Source organism: Corvus cornix, chromosome 1 (genome assembly GCF_000738735.6).
Source record: "Corvus cornix cornix isolate S_Up_H32 chromosome 1, ASM73873v5, whole genome shotgun sequence".
NCBI lineage: Eukaryota > Metazoa > Chordata > Aves > Passeriformes > Corvidae > Corvus > Corvus cornix.
The window spans coordinates 57,116,606-57,143,403 of NC_046332.1; the positions used below are offsets into that span (position 1 = coordinate 57,116,606).

General features: G+C 36.4%; 1 protein-coding gene across 4 annotated transcripts in view; it reads right to left on the bottom strand.

Annotated features, from left to right (window-relative positions):
* Positions 1-204: 204 nt before the first annotated feature.
* Positions 205-26,798, bottom strand: part of AKAP11 (A-kinase anchoring protein 11) — a 44,894-nt gene continuing 18,300 nt past the window's right edge. For 2 of the 4 annotated variants that reach the window (XM_039568095.1, XM_019289570.3), the window contains 9 exons: positions 26,509-26,556; positions 24,973-25,107; positions 23,882-24,146; positions 18,785-23,432; positions 16,284-16,439; positions 12,410-12,523; positions 11,658-11,704; positions 9,082-9,242; positions 205-4,576 (listed from right to left, as the gene is read on the bottom strand). In XM_039568095.1, coding sequence (XP_039424029.1) covers positions 4,430-4,576; positions 9,082-9,242; positions 11,658-11,704; positions 12,410-12,523; positions 16,284-16,439; positions 18,785-23,432; positions 23,882-24,146; positions 24,973-25,107; positions 26,509-26,556 — 5,721 coding nt within the window. In that variant the 3' untranslated portion in view covers positions 205-4,429. The remainder of the gene's footprint in view (positions 4,577-9,081; positions 9,243-11,657; positions 11,705-12,409; positions 12,524-16,283; positions 16,440-18,784; positions 23,433-23,881; positions 24,147-24,972; positions 25,108-26,508; positions 26,557-26,798) is intronic. The other 2 variants (XM_039568101.1, XM_039568108.1) reach the window with 2 other exon arrangements.

A 26,798-nucleotide genomic window follows, 5' to 3' on the forward strand; every position in this document is an offset into this window, starting at 1 on the left:
CCCAAAGACAGTAAAGCAGCATCCTCACACCTTGCAGGACTCCAATTTAACTCTGTAGGAAGTATGCCATCTACTGATGCACTGTTTACTATACCCTTCCTCAAGTTCCTTCACACAGCCGCTGACAAGAACCAGTCTTAGCTGTGTTTGCTGAAAAGGAAAATAATATTCCATGAATTTACAAGAAATAACAGCACTCTCGAAGCCAGTGAAATGTGTTTTATTTTAAGCCACTGCTAAAACAAGGACAAATTTAGTGCAACCTGGAGTTCGTAATCTGAAAACTGAATATAGTTAAATTACTAAAATGGCAAAACTTGTCACCATGAACAGTACAAGACCTTCATATTCACTGAGTACAGTTACATAAACATTTAGTTATTCAAACTGCTTTTGGTATACAATTGCATCACTAACTGGGCTGTGAATTACTGTAACACTGCACAAATAAGCAGCAGTTCCAGCAAATTATAATAAATTTTAGTATTAAATACTATTCAGACATTAGAATAAAGGCCCTCTAGAACTACAACACCAGCTATACAACAGGAATGTACAAAGATGGTACAAAATAAAGTGACTACAGTGGCTGGGCTCTGTACCTGCCTCTTCAGAGCTCAAGTACAGTAAACGCTTGACAGTGGTGGCTCTTGATGAAAAGCCAGAATTCTTACAATAAAAATCATTCCTGAATCTTGTATTTCTCTTTGCAAATCAACTGTCTAGAACTACAGGGGTTTGCGCTGGTGTTTACTACTCACTGTGCTCCCATCTCCATCAATATGTTGCTCTTCATAGAAAAGGTCCCAGACAAAGTTACATTAGAAAATGTAACATTTAAAATATGACACCATTTTTGAGAGACCTAATTTGTCTCGGAATGTGGGTTGCCGGGTTTTGGGGTTTTGGTTGGCTTTTTTCTAAAAAGCTTATGCAATCTTTGAAAACTCAAGAACAAATATACTGCAGAAATTGCATTCATGTCTATCGCCTGGGCCACCTTTTCACATCCTTGTTTTGAGACAGAAAATCCTCCTTGATTTTAGAGTATGGGTTTGAGTTTGGTTTGGTTTTTATTTTAAGGCTTTATGCATACTTTATATTATTTATGCACCCGTTCTGAATGTTTAAACTAGTTTTAAATATGGCCAGTTCTAACTCTTGCTTTATAGAGGGTCTATTTCTCAAAAGTGCTTTTTCTACAGAATCTTACAAAACATCACAACGCTTCAATTTTTTAGAACACCAAATGTATTTATGAAGTGTTTGGGTGATTTCTGAAACAATAACATCCTAGGATATATTTTTCTCTACATAAAAATTAAATTCTTTTCAGGGTTTCCCATCCAGAAAAAATGCAAGGTGAAACAAACTCCACCTTATTATGTTTATTTATAAAGCAGAGTTGTCTGCTTTAAAGGGACCAGAATGTGGCCCTTCGTGTTTTTACAGTTTTCACTTACATTTCTGTATTTGTGGTCAGGAGTTTTAAACAAACTCAGTACAAGTGTAATTTAAGACTTGCATTAGCAAAGAACAGTTTTTTCACTAATATGGCAGACAGTACCAGTTAGATATAGTCAGAGTAAGGTTTTCAAAGATTATTCCAACTATTAAATTGTAACAATTTTGCCAGGCTAGTTTAATGCTTTCCTAATTCCATACAGAAAGAGAAAAGTCAAGTCATTCAGAACAAATTTAAAACAATTTGTGTAGAAAACTGGTTTGATTTTGTTGCTTGTTTTCAGTAAAAATGAAGTATTTTATAACACTTTTCTCACAAAAATTTTGAAACTATGCTACTTTCCTCAAAGGCTAATAAAACAATCTCTTCCTTAATATAACACCAATCAATAGCTACACAACATATTTGATCCAGTCTGAAAACAAGATTCCGTTTATAAAAATAATTTTCAGTGCAACTCTTATCTACCTAAATTTCTGAATAATTGTAAGCTTTGTGAATGGTGCAATCTTCTGCCTTTCTCCACAAAAGTAAATGAAAAGAAAAAGCACTTCACCAACTTTATAAAATCCAACATTCTGAATAAATCAGTTAAAAAATGGCTGTTCCTGCGGTGGTTTTTGCTAGTTATGTTGTAGGTTTTTTTAAATGTACAGTTTTGTACATTTACAATACCTTCAATATCTTTCTCAATGTACAGAAACACTTTACTATACTCTATCCTCATGCCCTGACATTCCTCTTGGTAAGCAAAATTTAGTCATGAGGCTCTGCTTTTAGCATTTTATTTCTTTGACATTTCAATTTTATAGGTAAATTTGTCCAAGTATATTTTTGCTGTGTTAAGGGGAAGGTGCTACACCCAGAGAACTGTTTCAAATTTTTGCCTAAAACAATGTTGAAAATCAACCTTAAAAAAAAAAAAAAAAAAAAGAAAAAGGAGGAATATGGGGATTGGGAGAGGAAAAAAAAATCCAGACAGTTTTAATACAATTCTTTAAAAATATTTGCTACTAGGCCCGTCTTCCAAATACAGGTATTAAGATAACTTCCCCTGACATGCTTTGGGCTCTGGAGAAAAATCATTCCTGATGCCTGGACTATATTACCTATAACGATACAAAAAACCTTGAAAAGACTTTTGGTCTTTTTGTCACATACATAGATTTTTCAATCAGTGAAATGATACATGAAGTGAGGAAATAAACGGAGCATAACAGAATTTTAATTTAGTGGTGGAAGTCTGCACTAGGAGTTCACATTGGTGAGATCTCATACACAGATAAACATACATATCTCTGTGTGTATTCACATGTGTGAACACATGTACGTGCACATATAAAAACATGAAAAATCTTTGGCTCTGTGAGAGAGGTGAACTTTGTGAGATCCAAGGCAGAAATCCAGATGACAAAAGAGGACTAAAACCAACCAGGTCTCTGCAAAAAGGCCAGTGGAATGCTTTCCTGAAACACAAAGACACTGCAAGAACAGCGCTCTTGAGTTTACCACTGTGACACTTCATAGTAATTCCTGGGATAGGGGAAATCAGAACTGTATATATGCCATTAAAACTCAGGAATAGATCTGGAGACCATATATCTCCTTGTTTGGGATCACAAACTTGTACACCATATCAACAGTATATTTTTCTCTGAAAAAGCTATTAAGATTTTTTTGTTCATCCAAAATCAGTAATGCTCTATGACTATTTGCCAAGTTTTAGGTGTCAACCTGGTAATGACCAGCACGTGCCTTTTTCTCTCAAAGGATATATAAATAACAAATCCCAAAAACCACTTTGAAACCACAGGGTCAGTAAAGGTCCAGATTTCCCTTCAGACAGAAAGGCAAATCAGCAGCATTGGTGAGAAACCTGACAAGACTGCTAAAAATATTCAATTAAAAGTGCCTTTAAAAAAATTCAGTGAAGGTATTTAACAAAAATGAAAAATCAATTTGCAAGAAATTTCCCCTTTACATTTTTATTAGCTTTCTTTGCTAAACACATGCTTGATGAGGAACAAAGTTGTCTATATTACTGAAAAGAAAATTCATGTGTGGCTGCTTTGAAATAAAGAATTAAAACTAGTCAAAAAGATGGCAAAAATCCTCAGAAACTTCTCTCTTCTACTTTTAATGCATCTGTGTGAGAGACTGATGTACAAATTCTTTGACATGGAACTAGTGTCATAGAAGTATCTGCATACAAAAAGCCTCAGTAAAAAATGTAGCCATTTAAATTTGATTGGCAAGCTTCGGGAAACCTTACTGAAGAATTACATACGAAATTATGCTCAACTTCCCACTCTGCCCTTCTACCAGAAGTTACCAGGTCTACAGGAGTCAACAAAGGGGAACATGCATTTGCACCTCAGCAATTTCAGAGCAGACTCTCCCATCTTCACATAAAGTTAAAACTGATAAAGGTGGCTATGAAGACTGTATTAAGTGGGTAGGTCACCATTTTCTTCCTGGCAATGCTGTTCTTGGGCACATAATACCTGGCCAAGATGGATAATTTTTTCCATTATCTGCAGCAAGGTACTCCAGAGCAGATTCTTGCTGAAATCAGTGCTCTTAGTCCTGCTGTGAATGTAGCACACATAGGAGTGGGAGAAAAAGCTATCCTAGCACAATGGGAATCCTGAATATCATATCTGAGACTGTCTCCTGTGGACTACTATCATAGACAAGGGCTGCTCATAAATATCTCAGTGGTATGAACACAGCAGTAAATACAAGTTATGCGTGGGTGGACAACACCGATTATGGACTGAATAAACATACCATGTGCACAGTATCACGAAGCACAGCACAGCTATTTTGACTTTCACCTCAAAGTCTTTTAATGCTGACTATTACTTAGACATTCACTAGTTGAATTTTACTTTACACATCTGTGTTCTTTCTGTCTCCTTTCAGAAGAGGAATGAAGTGAAGAGTGTTGCATCTTTGGATTTTTCAGACATTTTCCAGAAGCCAATTGACCAAAGATTTACTTAGAGCTTGATCTCCATCAGATGCTTTCTCTATCATTTCACAATATTTCAGCACTGCTTGCAAGAGATCTCCAACTTTCCAGTCTCTTTCTCTCAGTCTTCTGGAAAGCTAAGGGGGAGACAGGAGAACACAAAACAAAATATTTTGACTGGGACATCCTGATTAAGTACAGAAGTTATTCTCAAAACATTAGGTCATAAGAGATCAGTTGTAATGAGTTAATCATTATTCCCACATCTATAAAAACAAAAACTTCCTCAAGAATCAAGCACTTTACTTTAGGGCAGTCTTTACAAAACTTTCTTCTGGAGGGAGCACCATTTTCAAATTACGTGGTGCCACAGGTATGAGGGCTGTGGTTCATCAAGATTGCAGAAAACAGGAAATTCTGAACACAAGATTAAGACATTTGCCACCCCTCCCATGCCAATAATGCATGTATAAAAAGACAAAACTCTGTCTTAATAAAAGGATGTGGATTTTCCTTTCACAACATATAGTGTGGTTGGGGTGGGACAGACACTACCCTCAATGAAAACAGTGTCTTCAGAGTTGGGAAATTATAACATCTTGGGGAAGAGGAAAAGGTGATGATTAAGTTAAACTACCACTCAGGAGCAGAGATCAGTGTAGCTGAAAACATTTCTTTTCCACCAGGATCCAAATAAAAAAATCTTCCACTGCTGATGTGTCAAGCTCAGCTATATGTGTAAGAAAGCCTACCCTAAGGGAAGAATGAATTTGACAGCTTGCCCAGGAGTAAAAAACCTAACAACTTTGAGTTTGAATAAATAAATAAATAAATAAGCATCTAAAACACCCACACAAACAAACCTTATTCTCTGTAGTTTTCTGGACACCTGTCAATGCTGCATTTAGTAAACACAGTTTAGACACCCTCCTTATTCTTTGGAGCTGTAGATTTTTATTCCCTTTTATAGTCCCTACCAAGACATTCCATATATTAAAAAAGTCATGCACAGTGTTCAGGGAAATATTTTTCACAGCTACAAAATTAAAAATTCATATCGTTTCTACTATGAGATCTGTCAGATTGCAATACAAAGTTTTATAAAAAATAAAAAGGAAGACAATCTTTCCCTGCTTCTTTACCTAGCTGATGTTCCAACTGCAGCACGGCGGGTGATAGAACTGACAGAAAGAACATGGGCATAAAAACATGTATCAAACAATTAACTTCTTGAGAAAACCATTAATTTGAACAAGCAAAAAAAATCCTCTCTAATCCTGAGTACAATTTATTCTGAACACTGGAAACTTTTCTCAGTGGAAAAAAAAAACAACCATCTTTTCTATATAAGAGGGGACCAAAATCTGTAGCTATTTCTGTGAATTTTAAAGCAGAGCACAGGAAGTAGGAGTTTTATAGTCTACAACATGCAATTTTGTAAATGATGTTTGTTGGTTTATAAAAGAATGGTCATTTTTCTTTCCTCTGCCAGAGGAAAGTGTGGCTAATGTCCAAATACCTACTTCAGCAAATACAGTATAAAACTGTCCAAAGAAGTTTTCCACCACGGTAAAACTACAGAGCTGGCACCTAAAGTTTAATTTTAGGTTTAATCTCACTATTTCTTTAGATGACCAATCCGTTTCTTACTGCCAGACAAGTGAAATACTAGCATTTATTCAAAATAGGAATCTTAAAACAGCTAGGTAAGGTCTGATTAAAAACCGAATACATAAGATCTTTTAATCCAGGCACTTGCATATCCACATGGTCAGGCATCTCAAAGAAGTCAAGAATGACCTATTCTAATTTACTGGTTTCTTGTTATCCCTCCTAACAAATATATTTTGTTTCAAACACAGGTATTTAACTTCTTTCTGCCTTGCTGAGGATAACATGTACCCTTAAGTAAGAGCATACCCAGCTGCAGCAAGTAATAAATACCCTGCCCTGATACATGCTAGCAGTACTTTTGCCTTTTATGCAGCCACATCCCATGGGTGCCTCACTACCCTGCTGCGATCAGCTAACACAAGCCTTTCCTCCCTTCCAGAACTCACCACCTGCTCATATAGGAACCATCTGTTTGCGATGTGCCCTGACCCCGGGCCGGTTCCCCAGGAAGCCGAGGTAACGCCCGAGGGTACCCAAGAGATGCCCCAAACCCGCGGCTGCCGAGGGACCAGGACACCGCCGATGGTTTCCTGCTGGGCTGCAGCGCCCTCTGGAGGGGCTCGCGCAGCTTTACAAGAGACAGACCCGGGCACCGCTAGTTCCAATTTAATTCGGTCTGGGTCAGAGATCATTCCAATTGGAAGTGCAACGGAATAAAAAGCAGGTAATCATTCTCTGCCTCCGGGGAGGGAAACAAAATTTCAATTTATTTTAACATAACTGCATCTGCAGAACTAAAAATAATCTATAAAACTAAGTGAAACAATTAACTACTGTAGCATTTTCAGGACCGCCTGACTACTGCCTGCCTAAAGGTCTTACCTTCAGGTGTAAACTCACTATCAATTTATGACTGAAGCGTCAAGTAGAAAAATATTACCATTTTTAAGGAGGGCACACATAACAGACACTGCTATTTTCCAGAGTGCTCTTTGCGGTATGTCCTCTTATTAAGGTAGCTGGAGTCATGCTCAGATACCCAGCCAGCTAGTAACATCTTTCCTGTGTGTCCTGCAGCATTGGCTCAAACCTCAGCACCACAACTTTGCAGTCTCTTAACTCAGAGCTGGCTGAAAGAACGAGACACTAAAGCAAAAATTAAAAAAAGAGGCACCTGCCATTGTTTTCTCTTACATATGATATTGCAATGGAAGATACCGCTGTCTCACATACACAAAAAATAAATTATTATCAACACTTGTGGGTCCTACCACTATCCTACCTGAGTATTTGCAGTAAGCACGAAACAGATGAACAGATCTTCAAAAGAAAGCAAAAAACCTCATGAAGTCAGAATTACTGAATTACCTAATTACCTAACCCCAACTCATTCACATGAAAAAACCTTCAGAGAATGCTCAGCCAAGCATGAGAGAACAGAAAAAGCGATTTATTTTCTTCTTTGTGTTAAGGCACTTATAATCTGTAACCAAGAAAAAACATACGAATATAAGGATTAAAACCAACAATTTCAAATAGCACAGAAGTATTCTCAAACTGCCTTCCAGCTTACAAAAGCACAAAGTCCACTCTGTCAGAGCTAATGTACAACAAAACATATTCCTGAAATAATTCTAAATCAAACATACCAAGCTCCAGAAAAAGAGAAGAGGACACATATTTCTATATGCCCAAAACACATTTCCAAACTTTCTGGGAGCTTTCAAATAAGAATGCAAAACTTCCTACTCTCGAAATCAAATACACATTCCACAGTTAGGCAGAAAACCACCCCAAAGTTATCATTCTCTTTGAGTGGTAGGAAGGGAGGAGCCTCTCTTAGGAAAATTCACAGCAGGTACAATCTGGACTGGCCTCCAGGTACCTTTCAGATTCTTACCGCAAGTCTCCAGTAACTAAGCACCATAGGTGCACACATCCATCCAACTCTGGGAGTCTGTTTTGTCATACTGACCTTTACCTCCCAGTAACTCCCCTTTTCTCCTGAAATTATGATGCAAGCTTTGGAAAGCCCCAAGCTGAAGAGTCAATATTAAATTTCAGAACTGAGAGCAAGCTTTTTCTTCCTAAATATACTGGTAAGTACATTAAGTCGTTTTTGCCAAGATCTTAATTGTTAAAATCATAATAATGGCATCACATTAATGCTTTTTCACATTACCAGGTCACAAAATATAAATATTTGATAATTATCATTCCTATGAGCCTCATCATTAGACACAATGCCTATATATCTATTAAGGTAGCCTTTCAATAACCAGGTAATGATAAAGTAATTTCTTGGTTGATTAAAAAAATACAGCTTTAATGTAAGAAGTTCCAGATTATCATGTGTAGTTTGGTGTGCAGCCATGAAATAGTTTTTATGATTTTATAGGAATAAAAAGTTTCTCTTACATGTTTCTGATGGAAATACTCAGGATAGCATGCATACCAAAATACTGAGCCTTTCCAAAGAGATACAAATTGCTAAAGCCCAGTGCTTTGTAAGTTTGATCTATAAAACCAAAATAAAGGCACCTAAGAATAAAACAATCTTATTGAGACTGCTTTTTAATAGCTTTGGTTTCACTTGCTGATGGAATAAAGACATAATATTTACTTATAAACTAAACTTCTTTCTAACAACAAAATGTGAAAAAAAAACCCCCTAGACAGAACATGTTAAGTTAGAAAAAAATTGCATGACCAAGTTCTCAGAAAGATTCAATTTATAGAGAATTAAATACTTAGTAAAAAATGCTTGAAAAAATATAATTTTCACCAAGAAAAAAATGTTGTAATTGCGTCCTTTTTGGAGTAAAAGAAATGAAACAAACAGCTTTGATGAATACTGGTTTATGTATAGTATTAAACAGGCTGTTCCACTTTGACCTCTCAGGATTTAGATGATGATTTTCCTCAGCACTGAACAGCAAATAAAGTAATAGCAGCTGGTACATCACAGCAAATGGAAGTCAAAGAAATCCTTCCCCTTTCCCACCATCCATCAAACCCAAGTACTTACAAAGACAAATTCCCTTGCAGCAGTGTCACGAAAGTGAAGATCAGACACCTCTGTTTCAGAAGCTGCCAACCACTGGAGTGCTGCTCTGAGCTGGGGGTCCACTAGATTTGGTTCCAGATCAATATTCATTATTGATAAAGTCTTTCGGATTTGCTCCAAACCTAACATTAAATATAAAATCGTCAAATCTATAGCTTCAAATTGTTTCAAAATAATCTCTGTAGTTCCCTGTTCATAGACTATGTTATCTTAGAAAAACTCAATTTAGTATACACAGATAATATGAAAGGAAAAAATTACACTGGTCTCAAGTGTTTCAGCACTTTCCTATTAGGAAGGGCCGTCTATCCCATTTACAACAGTGTGCAAACATAGCTGAGTATTAAAAGATACCTAAACTACATTGTATATTCCAAATGACAAGGAATTTAGCACAGACTTTCATAAACTGAACAGCAATGGCTCTCACATGGTCCATCAGTTACTTCTGTTTCCAGCTGCTATTTTTTGCTATGCCTTCATCTAGTGATTTTAAAAAGTGTGTATTTCTGAATTCTTTCCTGCCTCTTGAACTTCTCCAAAATATATTGCTGGTTTTACCAAGGCATATCCAGTTTTTCAACACTTCTTTTAAGAGAAGTTCCAAAAATTAGTATTGGAAGAGCAGCTGTGTTAATAACACTTAGGAACTACAGTATTATCACCTTCTGTTCCCAAGCTGAGTTTCTGTATCCAGCTACCACGGTGATCCTTTGTCACACTCCCAGAAACAACTAGGAACATACACAGTGCTCTCCAAGTTGAAGTCACTACTTCCAGACTACTGAACTTGACTCTAGAAACATGGAATGTATTTGCAACAAAAACATATATCCATGTTGAGTTTACCTCAATCTCACTACTCCTCCAACTAAGATTATGAAAACCGAGGTACATAAGGTATTCATTCCTAACTGGCAAAGTCAAGCAAGTTGAAACAGATTCCCCCAGGAAGTAAAAGAAAGAGAAAATTAACTAGTAAAACTGTCCAACAAAACTGTGCTTTTAATGGATAACTGAGTATTTGTCTAGGAGCCCCAAAATTTAACTTACTAATAGGGGAAAGAACAATTTTTAAAAAATTATGACAGTGGGTGGAAAGTATTGTGGTAACATTGCTGGGAAATTTTGGTACATTTTTTTAGTCTTATAAAATAGATGTACATTTGACAATAAGGCTTTGATTCAAATTCTTTGGTGAACAAGGCACAGTCAGCTTAGAAAAAGCCAGACACTTTCAGGTATGACATGAACAGAACTTCCAAATGTGCAAGACCAGGTACAAAGGTTTTCTACCTAGCAACAGTCCTACAATGACAAACAGAAAGAGCCTTTTCAAAACAATAGTGAGAAGGTGAGGAACTTATACAGGAAAAATTTCACTAGAAAATCCTTAATACAGTATAAAGCAGCCTGTTGCACTACAGACAGCAGGTGACATCTAAACTGTGTAAAGAAAAAATCCAATCACTATTCTAGTTGAGCAATTTGAATATTTTAGATGCCAGAACTTTTTTAAGTTGAGACCAAAAGAAAGCAATGACATACTGATAAAGCAGATGAAACCTACAGAGCAGAAAATATTTTAATTGTAATTATTCTGAGGAAAAAATACTCAATAATTTAGTTTTCTTTTCTTATATCCTTACAGTCACATCTGATTTAATAAAATTAAGAGATGTTGGTCATTTACATACATTTTCCAGGAGTTTAAAAGGAGAGGAAAAAAACCCAAACAAACCAAAAAACCCTAAACCCACACTTTTTCTGCTTACATCAAAACTACTTGAAGATGCGCAACAAGGCTGAATAACCTCTGTAAGGAAGTAGCAGAGGTTTCTGGAAATGCTTACTTATCTTCAAAATATACCCAACACAAAGAAGAGCTCTGTTACAACTTGTTCTAACGTTAGCTCATCTTAAAACCATCTTCACGCACTGTGTATTCAGGCTTTTTTCAGTTAACAACCTCTGGCACATCAATCAGACTGGAACCAAAGCACAGAAAACTTCTACAAACCACAAAGTCGTACCAAGGTTCTGGACAGACCACATGTCACACTTCACTAAGAAGAAAGAGAATAGCAAATGCATCGAATCCAAGATTTTTATTGTTTTTCATTACTCTCTCCCACGATCAATGTGTCCAGTTTGAGTAACTTCTTCAGCATGTTGAACGCAGCCTCGCGGATGCATTGCCATGGCTCCTTATCAAATATTGTTAAAAAAAGTTAAGCTGTGCATATAAATTCCCACTTTCAACAAGCTGATCAAAGTTCCCTACCTTATATTCATTAATGCATATGAGCATCAGTAACTAGCACTTCCCAAAGGCTGTAAATTTCAGTGCATTAAGAGGATTATGTAGGGCATTAATCTAAGTATACATTCTGACACTTGACTAACATTCATTATGATGAATAGGGATAATAGAGTTGTCATCTTGTTTTGCAGACTACAAAGGCAAAGAATTAACAAAATAACTAATGGAGCGTGCAGAGGACAAGAACAGAAGTATATGCTGGAACTGACATTACCTTCTACAGGATCCTTGGAATCTTCATCTTTATCTTCTGTTCCATCACTGTATTTTAATTAAGAAAACAAAAATATGAATCCAATATATGTACTAAAGGTAGTAAATCCTAAGACTGTAATGAAGGTTAAACAACAGGAAGATCATAAAAGAATTAAGGAGTGATCATGAAAAGCAGCTTTGCTTCTCACACCATTTCATGTTGTAAACAGACTTATCATCAACTTCACAAGATTTGCTCTTAGGAAAAGAAGGGAGAAGAGAGAAACAAGAGAAAGGTGTTAAAGGTGTTACTTATTGATTTTAATAGTTTTGCTTCACATGTGAAAAGGTTGAGCCATCTTATGTCCCAGATATGAACAGCTATAGGTAAGCCATAAGTGGTCTATAAAAACTAATTATTAAGCAATTTTGAAAGTTTACACAAGCTAAGGGAAAAAACCAAGAAATCCTGTAGGAAGCAAGCTCTAGTTTGCATGAAAAAAGTAAATCTAAAGACTTGTAAAACTGCAGGCAAAAACATGCAAAAAAGGGACCTTTTTGCAAGCAAAACACATTCATCAGTTCTAGCACAGCAAAATTTAATCATTCAGCGTGGATTAATTAATGAAAAAATCATATTGTGATTAAGTGAGAAGAGTGTGAATAATGTATCAGCATAAAAAATGCACTGTATTTTTATTTTCAAAAATGATGATTTCATGCATTAATTATGAGGAACCCATCTGGTTTATATTTCTCAACTCAACCAACCTGTCTGATGTTGGAAAGGATAAATTCTCCTCATACATATCCCCTTCTAAACCAAGACTGCTCCAGCTACTGCTGTTACCATTACTGCCAGGAGAAGAAGAAAAGACAGCTGAACTAGAAAAGAACAATAGCTCAAACTAGAACCTTCATTTTCCTTACAACTTTTTTGTCAAGACATTTAATGCAAGAGCACTGAAACTTTCTAGATAGGTTTGCTGGAACAAACATGACTCCCAGTGCTATCCAGAGCAGCAATGTGCACAATAATACAAAACTAGCAGGTTTCAGCACACAGGTTAAACTATTAATTTGTACTCATTAATTTTCCAGATCAATGCTAGCAGGAATTCTGTCCTCAGGTCTAAGCACATTGCTCATTATTTACAAAAGCTCAACAATTTCAAAAGGATTACTCATAGGAATATGGATTACATCTGTATTATTTACTTAAGGAACAGCTAAGAGTTAATAAAATTATGTATTGTGAAGACAACTTCACATACCAAATCCTTTCATCTCATGCCAAAAAATCCAGTAACAATCTCCAACAGCCTGATGAGAAGGAATTCCTACAGTAAATATATATTTTTTTTAAATTTTGAATATTGTTTTGCAAGTTGATCTTTTTAAAAAAAAGGAGGTTGAAAGCAATACTGAAAGGATTATTTTACTCCCCATTACAAAAATACTGCATTTATTCTATGACTACATTCAACCCAATGCAAAGAACTGGAAAAACTGAGCATGATCCTACACTCGTTAATTTTAGTCATTATAAATAACAGTTTGTTAAGCCTGTCAATACGTACAAGACTGAGCAACTCATGTGATCAAATCTCTGTTCTTCAACTTCATACCTCCCCCAGAGCATGTCTGGAAGCCTTCCAAGAACAGGACTTCCAAATATCTAGCATTCTCCAAGAAAGTACACTGTCTGCTAGAGATGGCACGAGAAGCCATGGAATAACTGCAGAGAACAACTGCTGCAAGAAAATGTTTTCTTCACCTAAGTTTTATGTGACTGTTAAAGCTCTTTTCCGCTCATACCACACAAGGCAAACAGCAAAATGGTGGAAGAAAATATTTCAAGAGGCAGACACTAATCTCTTCCAAGTGTTTGCCAGTAACATTATCACCTATCAGCATCCCTTGCTCTCCAGAATGCCTGCTTGGATCCTAATTTCAAAACAGTGAAGTAACAGCAGGTTAGCAATCCTGCAATATAAACACACCCAAATAACATGAAAAAAAGTCTAAGAAGATGCAAGTGCTTCACTCAGTACACTGTTGCTTATTTAGACTACATGTCCAAAGAAAATTCAGAGTTCTCTTGTTACACAAACAAGAAAAAAGAAAATCAAAGAGCAGAAGCTTTGAAGAAACCAACTTGCAGAAAATGAAAATCTGGTCTAAACATTTCTCAAGCTACTGTGTGAGACTTTCACACTCAATATGAAGTATCGAATTTGGCTTAAAATGGTTAAATTACAGGTATAAAAAAATTTAATATAGCCTACTGATATCAATACTTTGCACTCACACAGCCACTTTCACTGAAAGTTACAGATGCAGAACATAAATAGAAGTAAAAGCTGCCCTGGTTCTCAGACTAAAAGATAAAGAATTTGCAATCTAACAGAGTAACCTCTGCACACTACTGTTCTGATTAGGTAAGAGACTTAATACACTTTACAGAGATCAGTCTTGGTCTGAAATAATCATATATATTGAACCATATGATTACAATGAGGTATGAGAAAGGGATGAGACCTTTTTGTAATTAACAGTCTTTAAAATAAACTCCTGTAACCACAAAACAAGCAATGAGCATACAAAGGCATTATAATGCCTCTGTAATGGTTCATGCAGCTCTTCAATGAGCCAGCAGAAGAATAACAAGAAAAGCAAGAGGCTTCTGCTCTGACTTATAACCCAAACTGGATGGTGGATGAAAAGCCTATGTCCACACCTATGCTTACACCTACACAAGAGAGAAAGCTTAAGACCTTTTTAATTCTAAATTTAAGTCACTAGATTTAGGCATGAAAAGCAGAAGACACAAGCACTTTCCTACATAACTAACTACCAAGTTCTCTAAATAACTTTCATCTTGATGGAGCTGCCCACAGGAAGCAGTGAATTAATTTCTTGTTTTGCTTTGCTTGTGCATGGCTTTTGCTTTACCTGTTAAACTGTCTTTATCTCAAACCATGAGTGTTCTCACTTTTCCAATTCTCTTCCACATCACACCTTGGGAGGAGTGACTGACTGGCTGGGTGGGGCTTAGTTGTCAGCTGGGGTTAAACCAAACCAGGGCGTTATTACCGAATATCGTCTTGTTACAGATCTCCCCCTGGGTATCATTTTTTACTCAGGGCAAATCCTGAGATCCTTCCTTCCACCTGATAAACCTCAGCAACACAAATGAACACAGGTGGTGTTACCAATTTTACCACAATTAGTTCTTTAAAACCACCTGATCAATTTGCACATGCCTGTTTCCTCCACCAATACCCTGCTATCCAAATTATGGCCTCCCTTCTATGAGTAACATGTTAATTCCGGTCACTCCTCCTCTAATGAGCCACAGATTTTCTTCCACGTTATATAAATTACCTTCTTTCATTTACATCTGTTTTGGGAATGATAAACAAATAATAAATAAACACAACATAGGCACTACTGGTCCAGAAATTTTTTTATACTTTTTCCCATTATCAACTAACCTATATTTTATTGTGTATTTGTGACTGCCAATATAGAGAATATTCTTCCTTATACTTGGATTTTCATCATCATTTTCACTTGTTCAAGAGATAATGTTTTACTAAAATAACTCTAAGTTAATGTATTCTTTTACAAAATTATTAAGCTGTATGAGTGATAAATTATAGTAGTGGTTAGATTAAATTATTTAGTTAAGCAAAACATGACAAATATTGCAGACATTTATTTGAGTAGTTTCACATTGGAACCAAATAACCTATTTGTACATTACTTAAGCAAGCATGTCTCCCATACTTTCTTTAATCTCAGCAATGCTGGAAGTACAAAGTAAAGAAAAAATCTGTCTCCCATTTCTGCTATTCTTCAACAGAAATGCTGAAATTTGTTATATCAATCATAAAAAACTAAGTTTACTCGTTCCTCATACATTCCTTATATAGAAGCTTGGGCCACAGCTCTGAATACAATTCTCCCTGGAAACAGGCAGAGACATTGCAGATTTTAGAATTTCCATTCTAATCTTCATTAGTTATCAATCGGCCAGTGAGAAGCTCTGCAGAAAACACTACTACCCTGAACAGGTTAAGTTCCAATATTACACACCCGCAAGACCATGGTTAGCAGTATATAAATACTCCACCAATGTCAGTGAGAGCAGCTTATAAATTCCAGTCTCCAAAAAGACAAAAATAGCTGTAAAAGCTCATCATGCAAATCAAGCTACTATTACTTCTTTTCAAAAATAATCTACATAAAACACTTTCTCAAGGATTAAGTTTTAATATTTTAGAGCACAACTTATAAACTGTACTCTCAAGCTGTATCTTACACCAGGTGGTTGTTTTTAAAATGCTTACACCTTTTGCTAATACTTAAAGTTTATATGCACAATTTTACTTGATGTGACTCCCTGGCATCAATGACAATGCACACTCCACATATTTTACAGAGTAGGAACATTCATGGCCAACAGCGTTCTGTAAGATAACAAAATCATAATATCAGAGCCATTTTTAACAAAAAAAGTCATTGTGCGTTGAAGAAAAAAATAATCTCTTCTCCCCCAAACCCTAGGAGAAATACACTTGATGATAAGTTATTTGATGCCAAAGTAACTGTTTAACTATACTAACATCTTTACAATTACCTGTCACTTAGGTGAAGAAAACTGCTGCTCTCATCAGGATGTTCATCTTCAAAACTTAGATTGGACCAACTCCCAGTGCTATCATCACCAATACTAAGACTCATCTGCTGGCTAACAACTGATTCAACAGAGCGAAATCCTTCTCTTCCAACAGAGCTAAACAAAAATTTAAGACAAAAACATCACTGCATTTCATGCTGATCAGTGTTAGTTCATTCACAGCAATTTAACACCATTCCAAAGACAATAAATTCCATTGGAAAAGAAAAGGTGGGGAATCCCTTAATCTGTGCCCTATTCTTAACACAAGAAATAGTGCAACCAAATGAAACTGCAACAACAACAGGCTTAGGTCAGGGATTGCTATTTGGAATTCTTTCACCAGAAGTCGAAGGGAGTGGTACAAAGAATTCTCTCATTTGGAATATTTTTTGCTATACAGCACAGAAGGCATCGTAGCCTTGCAGACTGTGTATTGAGGTACACTTTTCAAGCAGAAGACTTACCATTTCTGAACTTGCTCACCATAGGACAGTTTGGCTATTTTCCCTGGCCTGCCTTCAGTGCAAGCAGCTAAGTGGTCTGCTACTACAGGCAAAGTGCTTAAGTATAAACTGGTGTCTAAAATATTAGGATTCCATTTTTTAAAAAAAGCTTTCTGCATGAAAAGATCTGGTTTTCTCCTTCAAGAAAGTGTAGCAATGCATGACTTGTACAGAATTTTTCCCCTCAGGAAGTAAGTTTGATTTTTTATCCAAAAACCAATCAAGCAACCATATCCCATAATAGTGAATCTTTAGAAGACCCTCATAAAAATTCATTTAAAGAAGTGTGAACTCCTTATTTAAAAAAAAAAAAACCAAAAAAAAAAAACCAAAAACAACTTACAAGATGGGAACATGCAGTTATGAACTAACTTTCATGTGCACACTGTGATTATCTATATATACATGAAGCGGTAGGAAGTTCAAGAAAAACTATCATCCTACTCACACATAGCAAGCAGCCACAGTAACATTCACTATTTAAAAAGACAACCTTAACTACATCATTCCTAACACTTTGCTCCAGTGAGCATGAATTTGTACAAATATGTAGCTGAACTGGAACCCATCAGGGTAATAAAAAAGGTCATTTTCCTCATTTTTATTTAGTTATACCACCACCAGTTCTCTACTTTACATAAGGCAGTTTCTCAAGAAACACATGCATTACATATCACACACTAGATGACAATATAAGAAACATTTATAAATTCTGTCACAGCAAAATTCTAATATCATCTTCTTGCCACAAACTTAATAATAAACAGCATCTCTTTGAACCCTGCACTTTGTCATTGGCATATTCTAACTAGAATTTTTAAACAAAGTGTCATCTTTGATACCATAGGTATAGAAAAACATCACCACATGACTACTTTCTTTTTTTTGTCACACATTGAGTAAGGACTCAACCCTGCTGTGCAAAGACCAACAACGTATTACCCAATAGCACTTTTATGCTGTTAGTATGTATGTGTTTCATATCAAACCTTGAAAAATTTAGTTCAATCCCACTGTGGCCTTTAGCCACTCAACATATAAAAATCAATATTATTGTTCATCATGGTGCCCCTCTAAACACCACGGAAAGAAGCCAGTGTGAGGAATTCCCCTCAAAAAAAAAAAAAAAAAAAAACCACCAACCAAAAAAACCACCCAAAACAACCAACCAAAAAAAAAAAAATAAGGAATATAAGTATTACTTCAAAATTAAAAAAACAAAATGGAAAGGATTGCTCTTGAACCTGAAGAGATTTCACTCTGATCAAAGCACACTCTGTTTTAGAAAACAGTAGTTTGCTACAAATGTATTGTAGCAAGTATTTCCTATTTATAAGCCTACTAAAGTATGTCACCCTTTGCTAAATACACGAGAATTTCAAAGTCAATTATTCCTTCGTTATTGTACTACTATTCTATAAACTAAAGTGTGGTTTAGTTAGGTTTTTTTTTCTTAAAGCAACAGGTTATTTTTTTTTCTTTTTTTTTCAGTAGTAAAGACAATATCACAACACAGCCATAATAAAAAATGAAGTTTTCATGCTACAAAGCAATGGCTCATGTGGCCAGCATCAGATGTTGAAGAGGAAGTACCAATAGGGAACAAATCTGGATTTTGTCACCGCTCATAGATCAACAAAACCTGTAAGGACTAGTATTCACTACTGTAGGTACTATTTTCAAGTTGAAAGAGTAAGTTCCACTTATTCACCTTCTGGAACATATGTGTGCTGATATACATAGTATCCTCAGTTTCAAGCTCACACAGGTGGAAAAAAGCTTTTTCCCCCTAGTTCTGAGTAATTTAAATAAAAACAGAAGAATAAAAAGAAAATATTCAGAACATAAAGTGTATCTTTCTAAAAAAATATAATAAAATTCCTTCTGAGCATATATTTGTATTACCAATCCTTTTTCTGGTACAAAATGCAACAAAGAAGAGAAAATTAATATTACCTTGTGGTAACTGCCTGACCAATATTAGTCATAGCTGATGTCATTATTTCAGTAGTAAGGCTTCCAGCAAAACTGACTCCATCTTGTCCAATACCACTGTCAGCTGTCAGACTTGTGTAACTCAGCTCTCTTTCTGCTTTCTCTACAGCTGCAATAGCCCCCTTGTCAGAAAACACTGTCCTCTGTTCTACGTCAACGTGAATTTTGGGAATATCGAGCTGAAACACTCTTGAATTTTGACAGGCATCACCCAATCCAGTATGAAGAAGATGCCGCACTGGAACGCAGGATTCTTGTGCAGGTAGATGATGGGATATACTTTCTGTACAGTACCGATGTTCCTTCATACTGCAGCATCTACAGACAGTTCCAGAAAAAGGAGACAGTTTCTCAGTATATGAGAGCTTATCCCCATTTTTTCTGTTATCAGCCACATGGAGAACAGCTGACTCTAAACTCATTTCTAGAGTATCATCTGCTACTTTCCTAGCATATTGTTCTATAGCTTGAATTATGCCTTCACTGTAGCCATTTTCATTTATATTACCTGTACTATGATAGAGTTTATGATCTGGGGAGAAAGGAAGAAATGTCCTAGAAAACCTTCTTTTAATGAGATTCCCTGTGACTTCATCAAATTCATTCTTTTTATATAGACAGGAATCTGTTAGAGACTTTGGCAAACACGCTCCTGACATTTTCAGTTTCTTCCTGACATCACAAGTGATACTGTGAGCAAGGGATTCGGAAAAATATAACAACTCTGAACATTCCATTCTCTGTGCGCTCCTCTCGAACGTTTGGCCTTCACAGCGATGAATGCTGCTTTCCACTTGCTGTACTGCATCTTTATTCTCTGCTTTGATCAGCTCCAGCTTACCATTTACCTGTGCATTTTGCCCAGGAAATGTCTTTCTGCTGTATCTGAATTTGGTTTTTCTAGCAGCTTGCTGCAAGCCCGATTTGATAGACCTGTAAGCAAGTCTGCTGGCGTACTGATCCACCAACAGCTCAGCGTTACCTCCTTCTCTTTTCAGAACCCGGATAACATGATCTGCGTATTCGTCAGTCACACTTTCACAGCTCGGGTACTTGGAAGTCAAACCTGTCGTGCCTGAACCTTGTGGTAAAGAAAGCACAGATGAATCTCTCTCCCCAGGCCACTGGTCCCGCATTGGGCCACACCATTCTTTTGAACTGCCATCTTTATCACCTTTTCTCAAATAAAAGCAATCCACCTGGCAGTTAACGCGCTTCAACCTCAACAGCTTACAATGCCTTGATTTCACTACTTTCTTGGCCTCATTGATGACTTTTCCCGCCATATCACCTGCATAATTCCACAAGGAATTGCATGTCTCTTCTGGGATATTTACAAATGCAGTACATCCGCATATTTTCTTTTGCATACCTAACTGAGTCTGCCTACCAGCTTCTCTTTCGTTTGTTTTACCACCTAAATGGGAAGCAGCCATTTCAGTCGCTACTGAAATTATGTGGCTAGCTAGGCAATCTGCATAATGAATTGTTTTTGCTGAATGCTCCTCTTTCTCAACAGGCATTTCAGAATGATCTTCATCTTCACTACTTTCCACTTCTTCAGAAAGCGACCGCATGAGTTTCAGCATAAATTCCTCATTTTCCAAAGAGTCGTGTTCAGTTCCAGACAAATCAGTAATGGATGGATTGTAGGGTGTAGAAGGTGGTGTTGCAGGTGCAAATTCCTTTGCTAATTCTCCCTTGAGTTTCTTGGACAGCTTTCTTAGGTTTGTTTCAGAACTACCTAGACATGGTACTAAAGGAGTCGGTGGGGGTGTATCGGGCATTAGACAAGTATTTCCAAGTTTCAGGCTTGATTTTTCTTCCATCTGCAAAGCACCTTCACTGCCAAACATCTCAGAAGAAAAGCTATTTGCATGCAGAAAACAATCAGTCTGCCTGTAATTCAAAGCTTCTGCTGATAGTTTCTGGGTATCACTTTTTCTGGAAGGCTTGTTTAAGCATGTTATTGAACAGCTTCCTGTGTCAGTACAGTCCTCTAGAACATGCTTAGCAAAAGTCACAGTGGAACAAGGCGGTGGTGATTTTGAAGAAAACTTGTTTCTTTTTTGTCCCTGCCAACAATCTTTAGATTCTAAAAAACTCTGAACAGAATGAGTTGGAGTAAGAAATTTACATGGATTATTTGAAGGCAACTGTTGTTGTTCCACAATTATAGAAACATTACTTTGTTTCTCAGCCTCTTGCTTCTTTATCACACATTGTTCTTTTTGATTGGTATCTCTGTAAGTCTGTGAGCTCACATTACATGTTAAATTCTCACTGGTGTTGCATAACAGAGTTTTACTTTCTTCCACAGATTGTTTTATGACATACTTTGCCAAATGGTCTGCAAACATGCTCTTGGGGGAGTCTTCACCAATACCTTGCACATACGTTTTTTTATCTATAACTTTTCTTGTTAAAAAATCTGAATACTCTTCTACTGCTTTTGTTACTCTAGATGAGGTTATGGCTTCATAAGCTTCATTTACAATCATATCTACCATAGTTCCAGAAAAAGTATTAATGCCTTTTGACCCACTTGTTAATTCTGAATTATTGTTCATTCCAGATCTGTTATTTGTTAGTTTGGTATCATTCTGGTTACAAAAGAGTGATGGAGTACTTTCAGTACTTTGACTGCGATCTGAAGTTAGATAAATATTTCTGAAAGAAGCTACTTCCTCCTCTCTCTTTCTGCTTGTGAAAAATGGATGAGTGGAGTCTTTCGATACTTTCATACTGTCATCAGCATTTGGAACAGTGGATGCTTTTGCTTTGTAAGCATCAGAGGAAACCTGTTGCTGACAAAGAGCTCTTCCAGCTAAAGGCACAGGTATTGAACTCACAACACCAGAGGTACAAAATAGAGCTTGCTGTACTGTATATTCCTCCTTGGAGTCTTGGATTGGCTTTAGTGCTACTCTATCATTAAAATTAGGAGAAACTGTGGAAGTCTGTGTTGACTCTAACATACTTTCTGCACTTACATATTTGATATTGTCCATGGAAACACTAATGGCTGCTTGTGTTGTGAAGGTCACATCAACCTGAGATAGTTCGATAAACGCCTCCTGAATGACAGATTCAGACAAATCTCGGGCATAGGATCTTACCACTTTGTTCTCATAATCAAGTGATGAGGGCTGTGCAGTAGGTGTTGATGGATATGAAAACTGGCATACTTCCATGATTCCTTCAAACACAAGTTCTTCAGCAAGGTCAGCTGCAAACCGTGCAACGGTATTGGTAAATATTTGTTTCTTTACCTGACGCAATTCTTTCAAAGCACCAGTTATAGCTTCGCTCACCAAAAAGTTTGCTATGCCATTAATGGCACGCTCCTTCAGCGAGATTGCTCTACGTCTTCCAATCTCATAAAAAGCCATTTGAAAGACTGAAGAAGTCAACCTAGCAGCCAAATGGCAAAGTGCATTTGTGCATGAAGAAACACCTTTCTGGAGGTCTTTAAATGCACTGCCAAAACTTTTTTCAACCAATTCAGTTGCAAATTTTTGAATGCTATCTCTGATCATTAGTGACTTATGTTTAGATTTTGCTTGCTTCTCTGGTCCCTTACCAGTTTTCATTTTGAGATCTGCAGCCTGCCTCTTCTTCTCTTTCAAAGTAACCCTTTTGTGCTTCGAATCAGTCTCTACACACACTTGCTCTGGTGAGGACTCAGAAAATAAAACAGAACCCAGTATTTCAAATGAAACGCTGTCAGCGTATGCTGAGTAACTGCTATAAGCTGCATCACGGTGACTTGGACCTGTCCCATCTCCACCAAGATTAATTCGACACAAACATTCAGAAGAACTGCAGCTCCCTAGTGGGCTGAAGGCCGATGTTCTAATAGGGCTGAAGAAGCTTCCATTCTCTTCCCCTGATGTTTTAACTGGGCGAGGGGAATCTGGGACCTCAAAGATGCTGCTGTACGGTGATTCTGGCTTACGAGGAGTTGGTTTCTTTACATTGGCTGGGAGAGTGGGACGATCAAACTTGAATTTCTGAGGATTCATTGTAATGCTTGCAGAAGACAATTTTTCATGTGCAGTCCTCCTTTTCTGGGCAGGATTCCCTAGGATGGGATTCCTAGTAATTTTACAAGAGTTTTCCAAGGTTTGTTCCAGCTCATCAAACTGATCAAAACTATCAAAAAATTCACTTACTTCTGAGTCTGAATCCTCTATACCATCTTTTACTACTGGAATTTTTGGCAGCTGAAGTTTTGCCTTCAAACTTTTTTGATATCCTTCTTCATCTAAGAAGATGATGGGGCTTGGGCTGGAGCAATCTGACTCAGAGGATTCAGCTGGAGAGGAAGAAAACAATGTTTTACGTAAAAAATTAACACCTTGTTCAGAAGGATTATATGGCTTATAGAAACTCCTTTGTATCCAAGGATCAGAAATTGAGGTTGTAACTGAATTCTTTACTGAGGACAGCTCCTTAAGTCCAAAAATATCAATCAAAGTAGATCTGGCAGATGACTTTTGATGTGCAGAACCCACAAGAATCTTTGAGTCAACAGCTTCTACACTTTGAGCAGGGATGGTCTGTGAAGCAGCATCTCGATGGTTTTGAGAAGTAAAGCTGCATGTACCTGAAGGAAAAAAAAAAAGGTAAAAAGAGATTGCTTCAAAACCAAGAATTTCCACAGAACTACAGCAAACTGGACAGATTTTAATGGCAACTACTGGGTTTACTATTGTTGCAAAATGCTAGCTTATCTTTCATGATTAAAGCAATCTTCCATTTTCTTTAAATCCTATTATACAAATTTAATCACTGACAAATTAATGTATTTTTTAGCACACAAAGTAGAACAAGATTTTATTTGATATCCATTTGACACTGAGATAAGAATCTTTGGTTTATGAGTTGGTAAACTGTAGTGAAAAGAGCAAAAAATTAATTTTTCAATCGCATAATATCCCTTTACAAAGCATGATTAATGTAAAAAAAATTACAATTTATTTACATGTACTTTCTTATTAAATCCCAACAGCCTAAATTTCAAATACCAATTTCTAAAAGCGTGCAAGAACTTACCAGCACTTTGTATCTTTGAAGATTCATCTTCATCTAAGTGTTCAAAAGCAGTGACAAAATCATCCTCAATTGAAGAAACTGACTGATTGGTGTCATCATCTTCTCCATGGGTTGTCTCTGTTTGATGTTTTTGTGAAGAGTTTATTTCCACAGCATACCTTATGCCTGTGGTATACTTGCTTAGCAAGGTAAATATATAGTCAACTTTGATTCTTGGGAATGAAGGAGACAGTCTCATCACACAAAACACTTCAGGGAGCTGATTCTTGAAAAAGAGAACAACAAGAAAACAAACACAGCAATCTTCAAGGGATCCCTTCAATGCATTTTTATGAAGAGTAAATAATTTAAAAATATATTCAATACATGAAAATAAATTCAACAGTTTGTGTAAAGTGATAGCCAGAATGACTTACTCATTTTTGTAACTTCTGCATTCTGAATAAATCATTACAATAATGTAACACAACCATGATAACATGTAGCCAAGAATCTATTAAAGAATGCATGTTAAAAATTTGTGGAGGAACACAGTATTTCAGAGCAGGTTTATGCTGTATAATACTTCAGTTTATAGGGTATCTGTTTCTTCGAGGTACCTTTTATCTTATATGCAATGTGTGTAATTGGAAAGAATACAAGTAGCATGGTAATAATGGGAACAATATAAAAATAAAAATAATGGAAATTACATCATTAACAGCATTTATAATTTCTTTTTTAAGAAAAGCGATCACTGAGTTTTACAAACACCAGACACACCCTTAATTTCTGGCACCCCTGTTTCAACAAAAAAAGTCTGCTGAAGATGAAAGCTATCTGAGCAGAGATAGTTACAGTGACAAATTTCATATTCTTTCCAAATTGCCCGTGAAAGGGACTGTAGCCTAGCAGAAGCATGGGATCAGCACCATAATTAAATATTTATTAATTATTTTCTGTAAACAATACAGCACAGTTTATTTTCATGAAACAACAGAAATTGGCTAAGATGGCCCAAAACCAAAAGCAAGCCAGGGTGTAATAAGACTAAGCTCTTTAGGAGGCAAAATGTAATGCTTCTGACATGCAAGGAGACACACAAATTTTACCTCATGTTTCATGATGGAAGGTTTTGCCAAGGTTTTCTTTATGTCTTTTAGAAATACAGCATCATTTTCTTTTAGTTTGCGCAACTGGAGCGATTTCAGAACATCTGGAAGCTCGACAGAAACAGCTGACAACTCCTGATTTAAATTTAAATAAAAAAACATTGAGAATATAAAGTCAAAGAAATAGCATGCAAATGACAATGGTTTTGATCTCATACCTCCCCTAAATCCTAACAGCTGCTAATTCTGGTGAAGTTTTTCTTTTCTTTCCTCTATTTCTTGCTCTATCCCCCACGTACTCTCTCAAACTGTGATGTAAAGCTTGTGTAAACAAGATTTAATTCAGTCCATACTTGGAAGAATGCTTAAAAGTCATAAAGCAGAATCTTGTATGCGCTGAAAAGCAGCTGCACATCCTACAAAATACCCAACTACACTGACCTCAGCTAATGATGGTTCTCAATGGACCTCCACATGCTCCTTGTGTGCTTTATTGGAACAGTGTTCTATCTCCCTATTACAAAAGCATGGTCTTTAACATGACCTTGGACAACCTTTAGATCTATCTAATACAGAAGAGGCCTATGAAAGATTTACGCTTTTTTTTCCCAACCCTCCAAACACTACTGATCCTTATGGGTCAAAGCAAAACTCCTTAAACCTGTTCTGTCCAACTTTCTCTAAATTCCATCTAATTCTAAACAATCAAACAGTTCTTACCCATACTTGAAAAAATGTCTAGTATTACAATTTGATGAATTAGCAACATTGATCTAATATGGAACACAAGTGGATTCAGAGTTTCTGTTTTACATTTTAAAACATCAGCAAACTATTACAAGCAATCTCTATCTACTAAGATCTGGGCAGAGTAGAAACATGGAATTTTACTGTGAACATGTAAGTTATGAATTATACTGATATGTAAATTGCACAGGAAGACTAAACCCTTAACTTATTAAAATGGCACATCATAACCCTCCCAGCTTGCTATGCTCCACCTTTTAAAATAATATTTCCTTATCTAAATCTCCAGAATAACATCTTAAGGCATAACCATAATACTGACTCCTAAACCCTCACAGCTAGTGGTCAGTTCAGTAAAGTTTTAGTTTCACATATGAAACTGCACCGTATTAATAAGCACAACTCAACTAAGGATAACACAGCAAAATTCTGATACACTCAAGTGTTTAACAACAACACCCAAACAAAAAAAAAGCACCCACAAAAACCACAATCAACCAAGCCTCTTCCCACCCAAACACCACCCCCCCCCCAAACCAATCATCCCCCTCCACTGCATTTGTTCCAGACCATCCTAACACAAAGACTGACCCAGGTAATACTGTAAATACATATAAAACACTGATTATCATACTAAAATAATTATTTTCAAACTTTCAATGACATTTGAAACTTAGGCTTTTAAATACTCAAGATACATCTATTTCATTTCTTGAACACCAAATTTCCCCCATTTAAAAAACTAGGTGTTAGAAGAAATTTTCCAATATAAATAGATATATATTGTACCTGCAAGCAAGCAGTACCCATCTCTTCTGCAAAACATATAAATGTAATCTGTAAAATAAATACATTAATATAGTCAAGTACAGTAAAGATTTGTTTCCTGCAGATATTTAAGAGTTAAAAATTCAGCAGACTTTAACTTAAAGCTTTATTCTACTGCCACAAAAACCATACCTTAGGGTAGCACAGCTAGCTCAAACAGTAGCACACGGTCATACATAAAGAATGGTAATGCTATACTATTTGACTTGAGAAAGGTCAGATCAGACCGAAGAGCATATACAACATTTAAA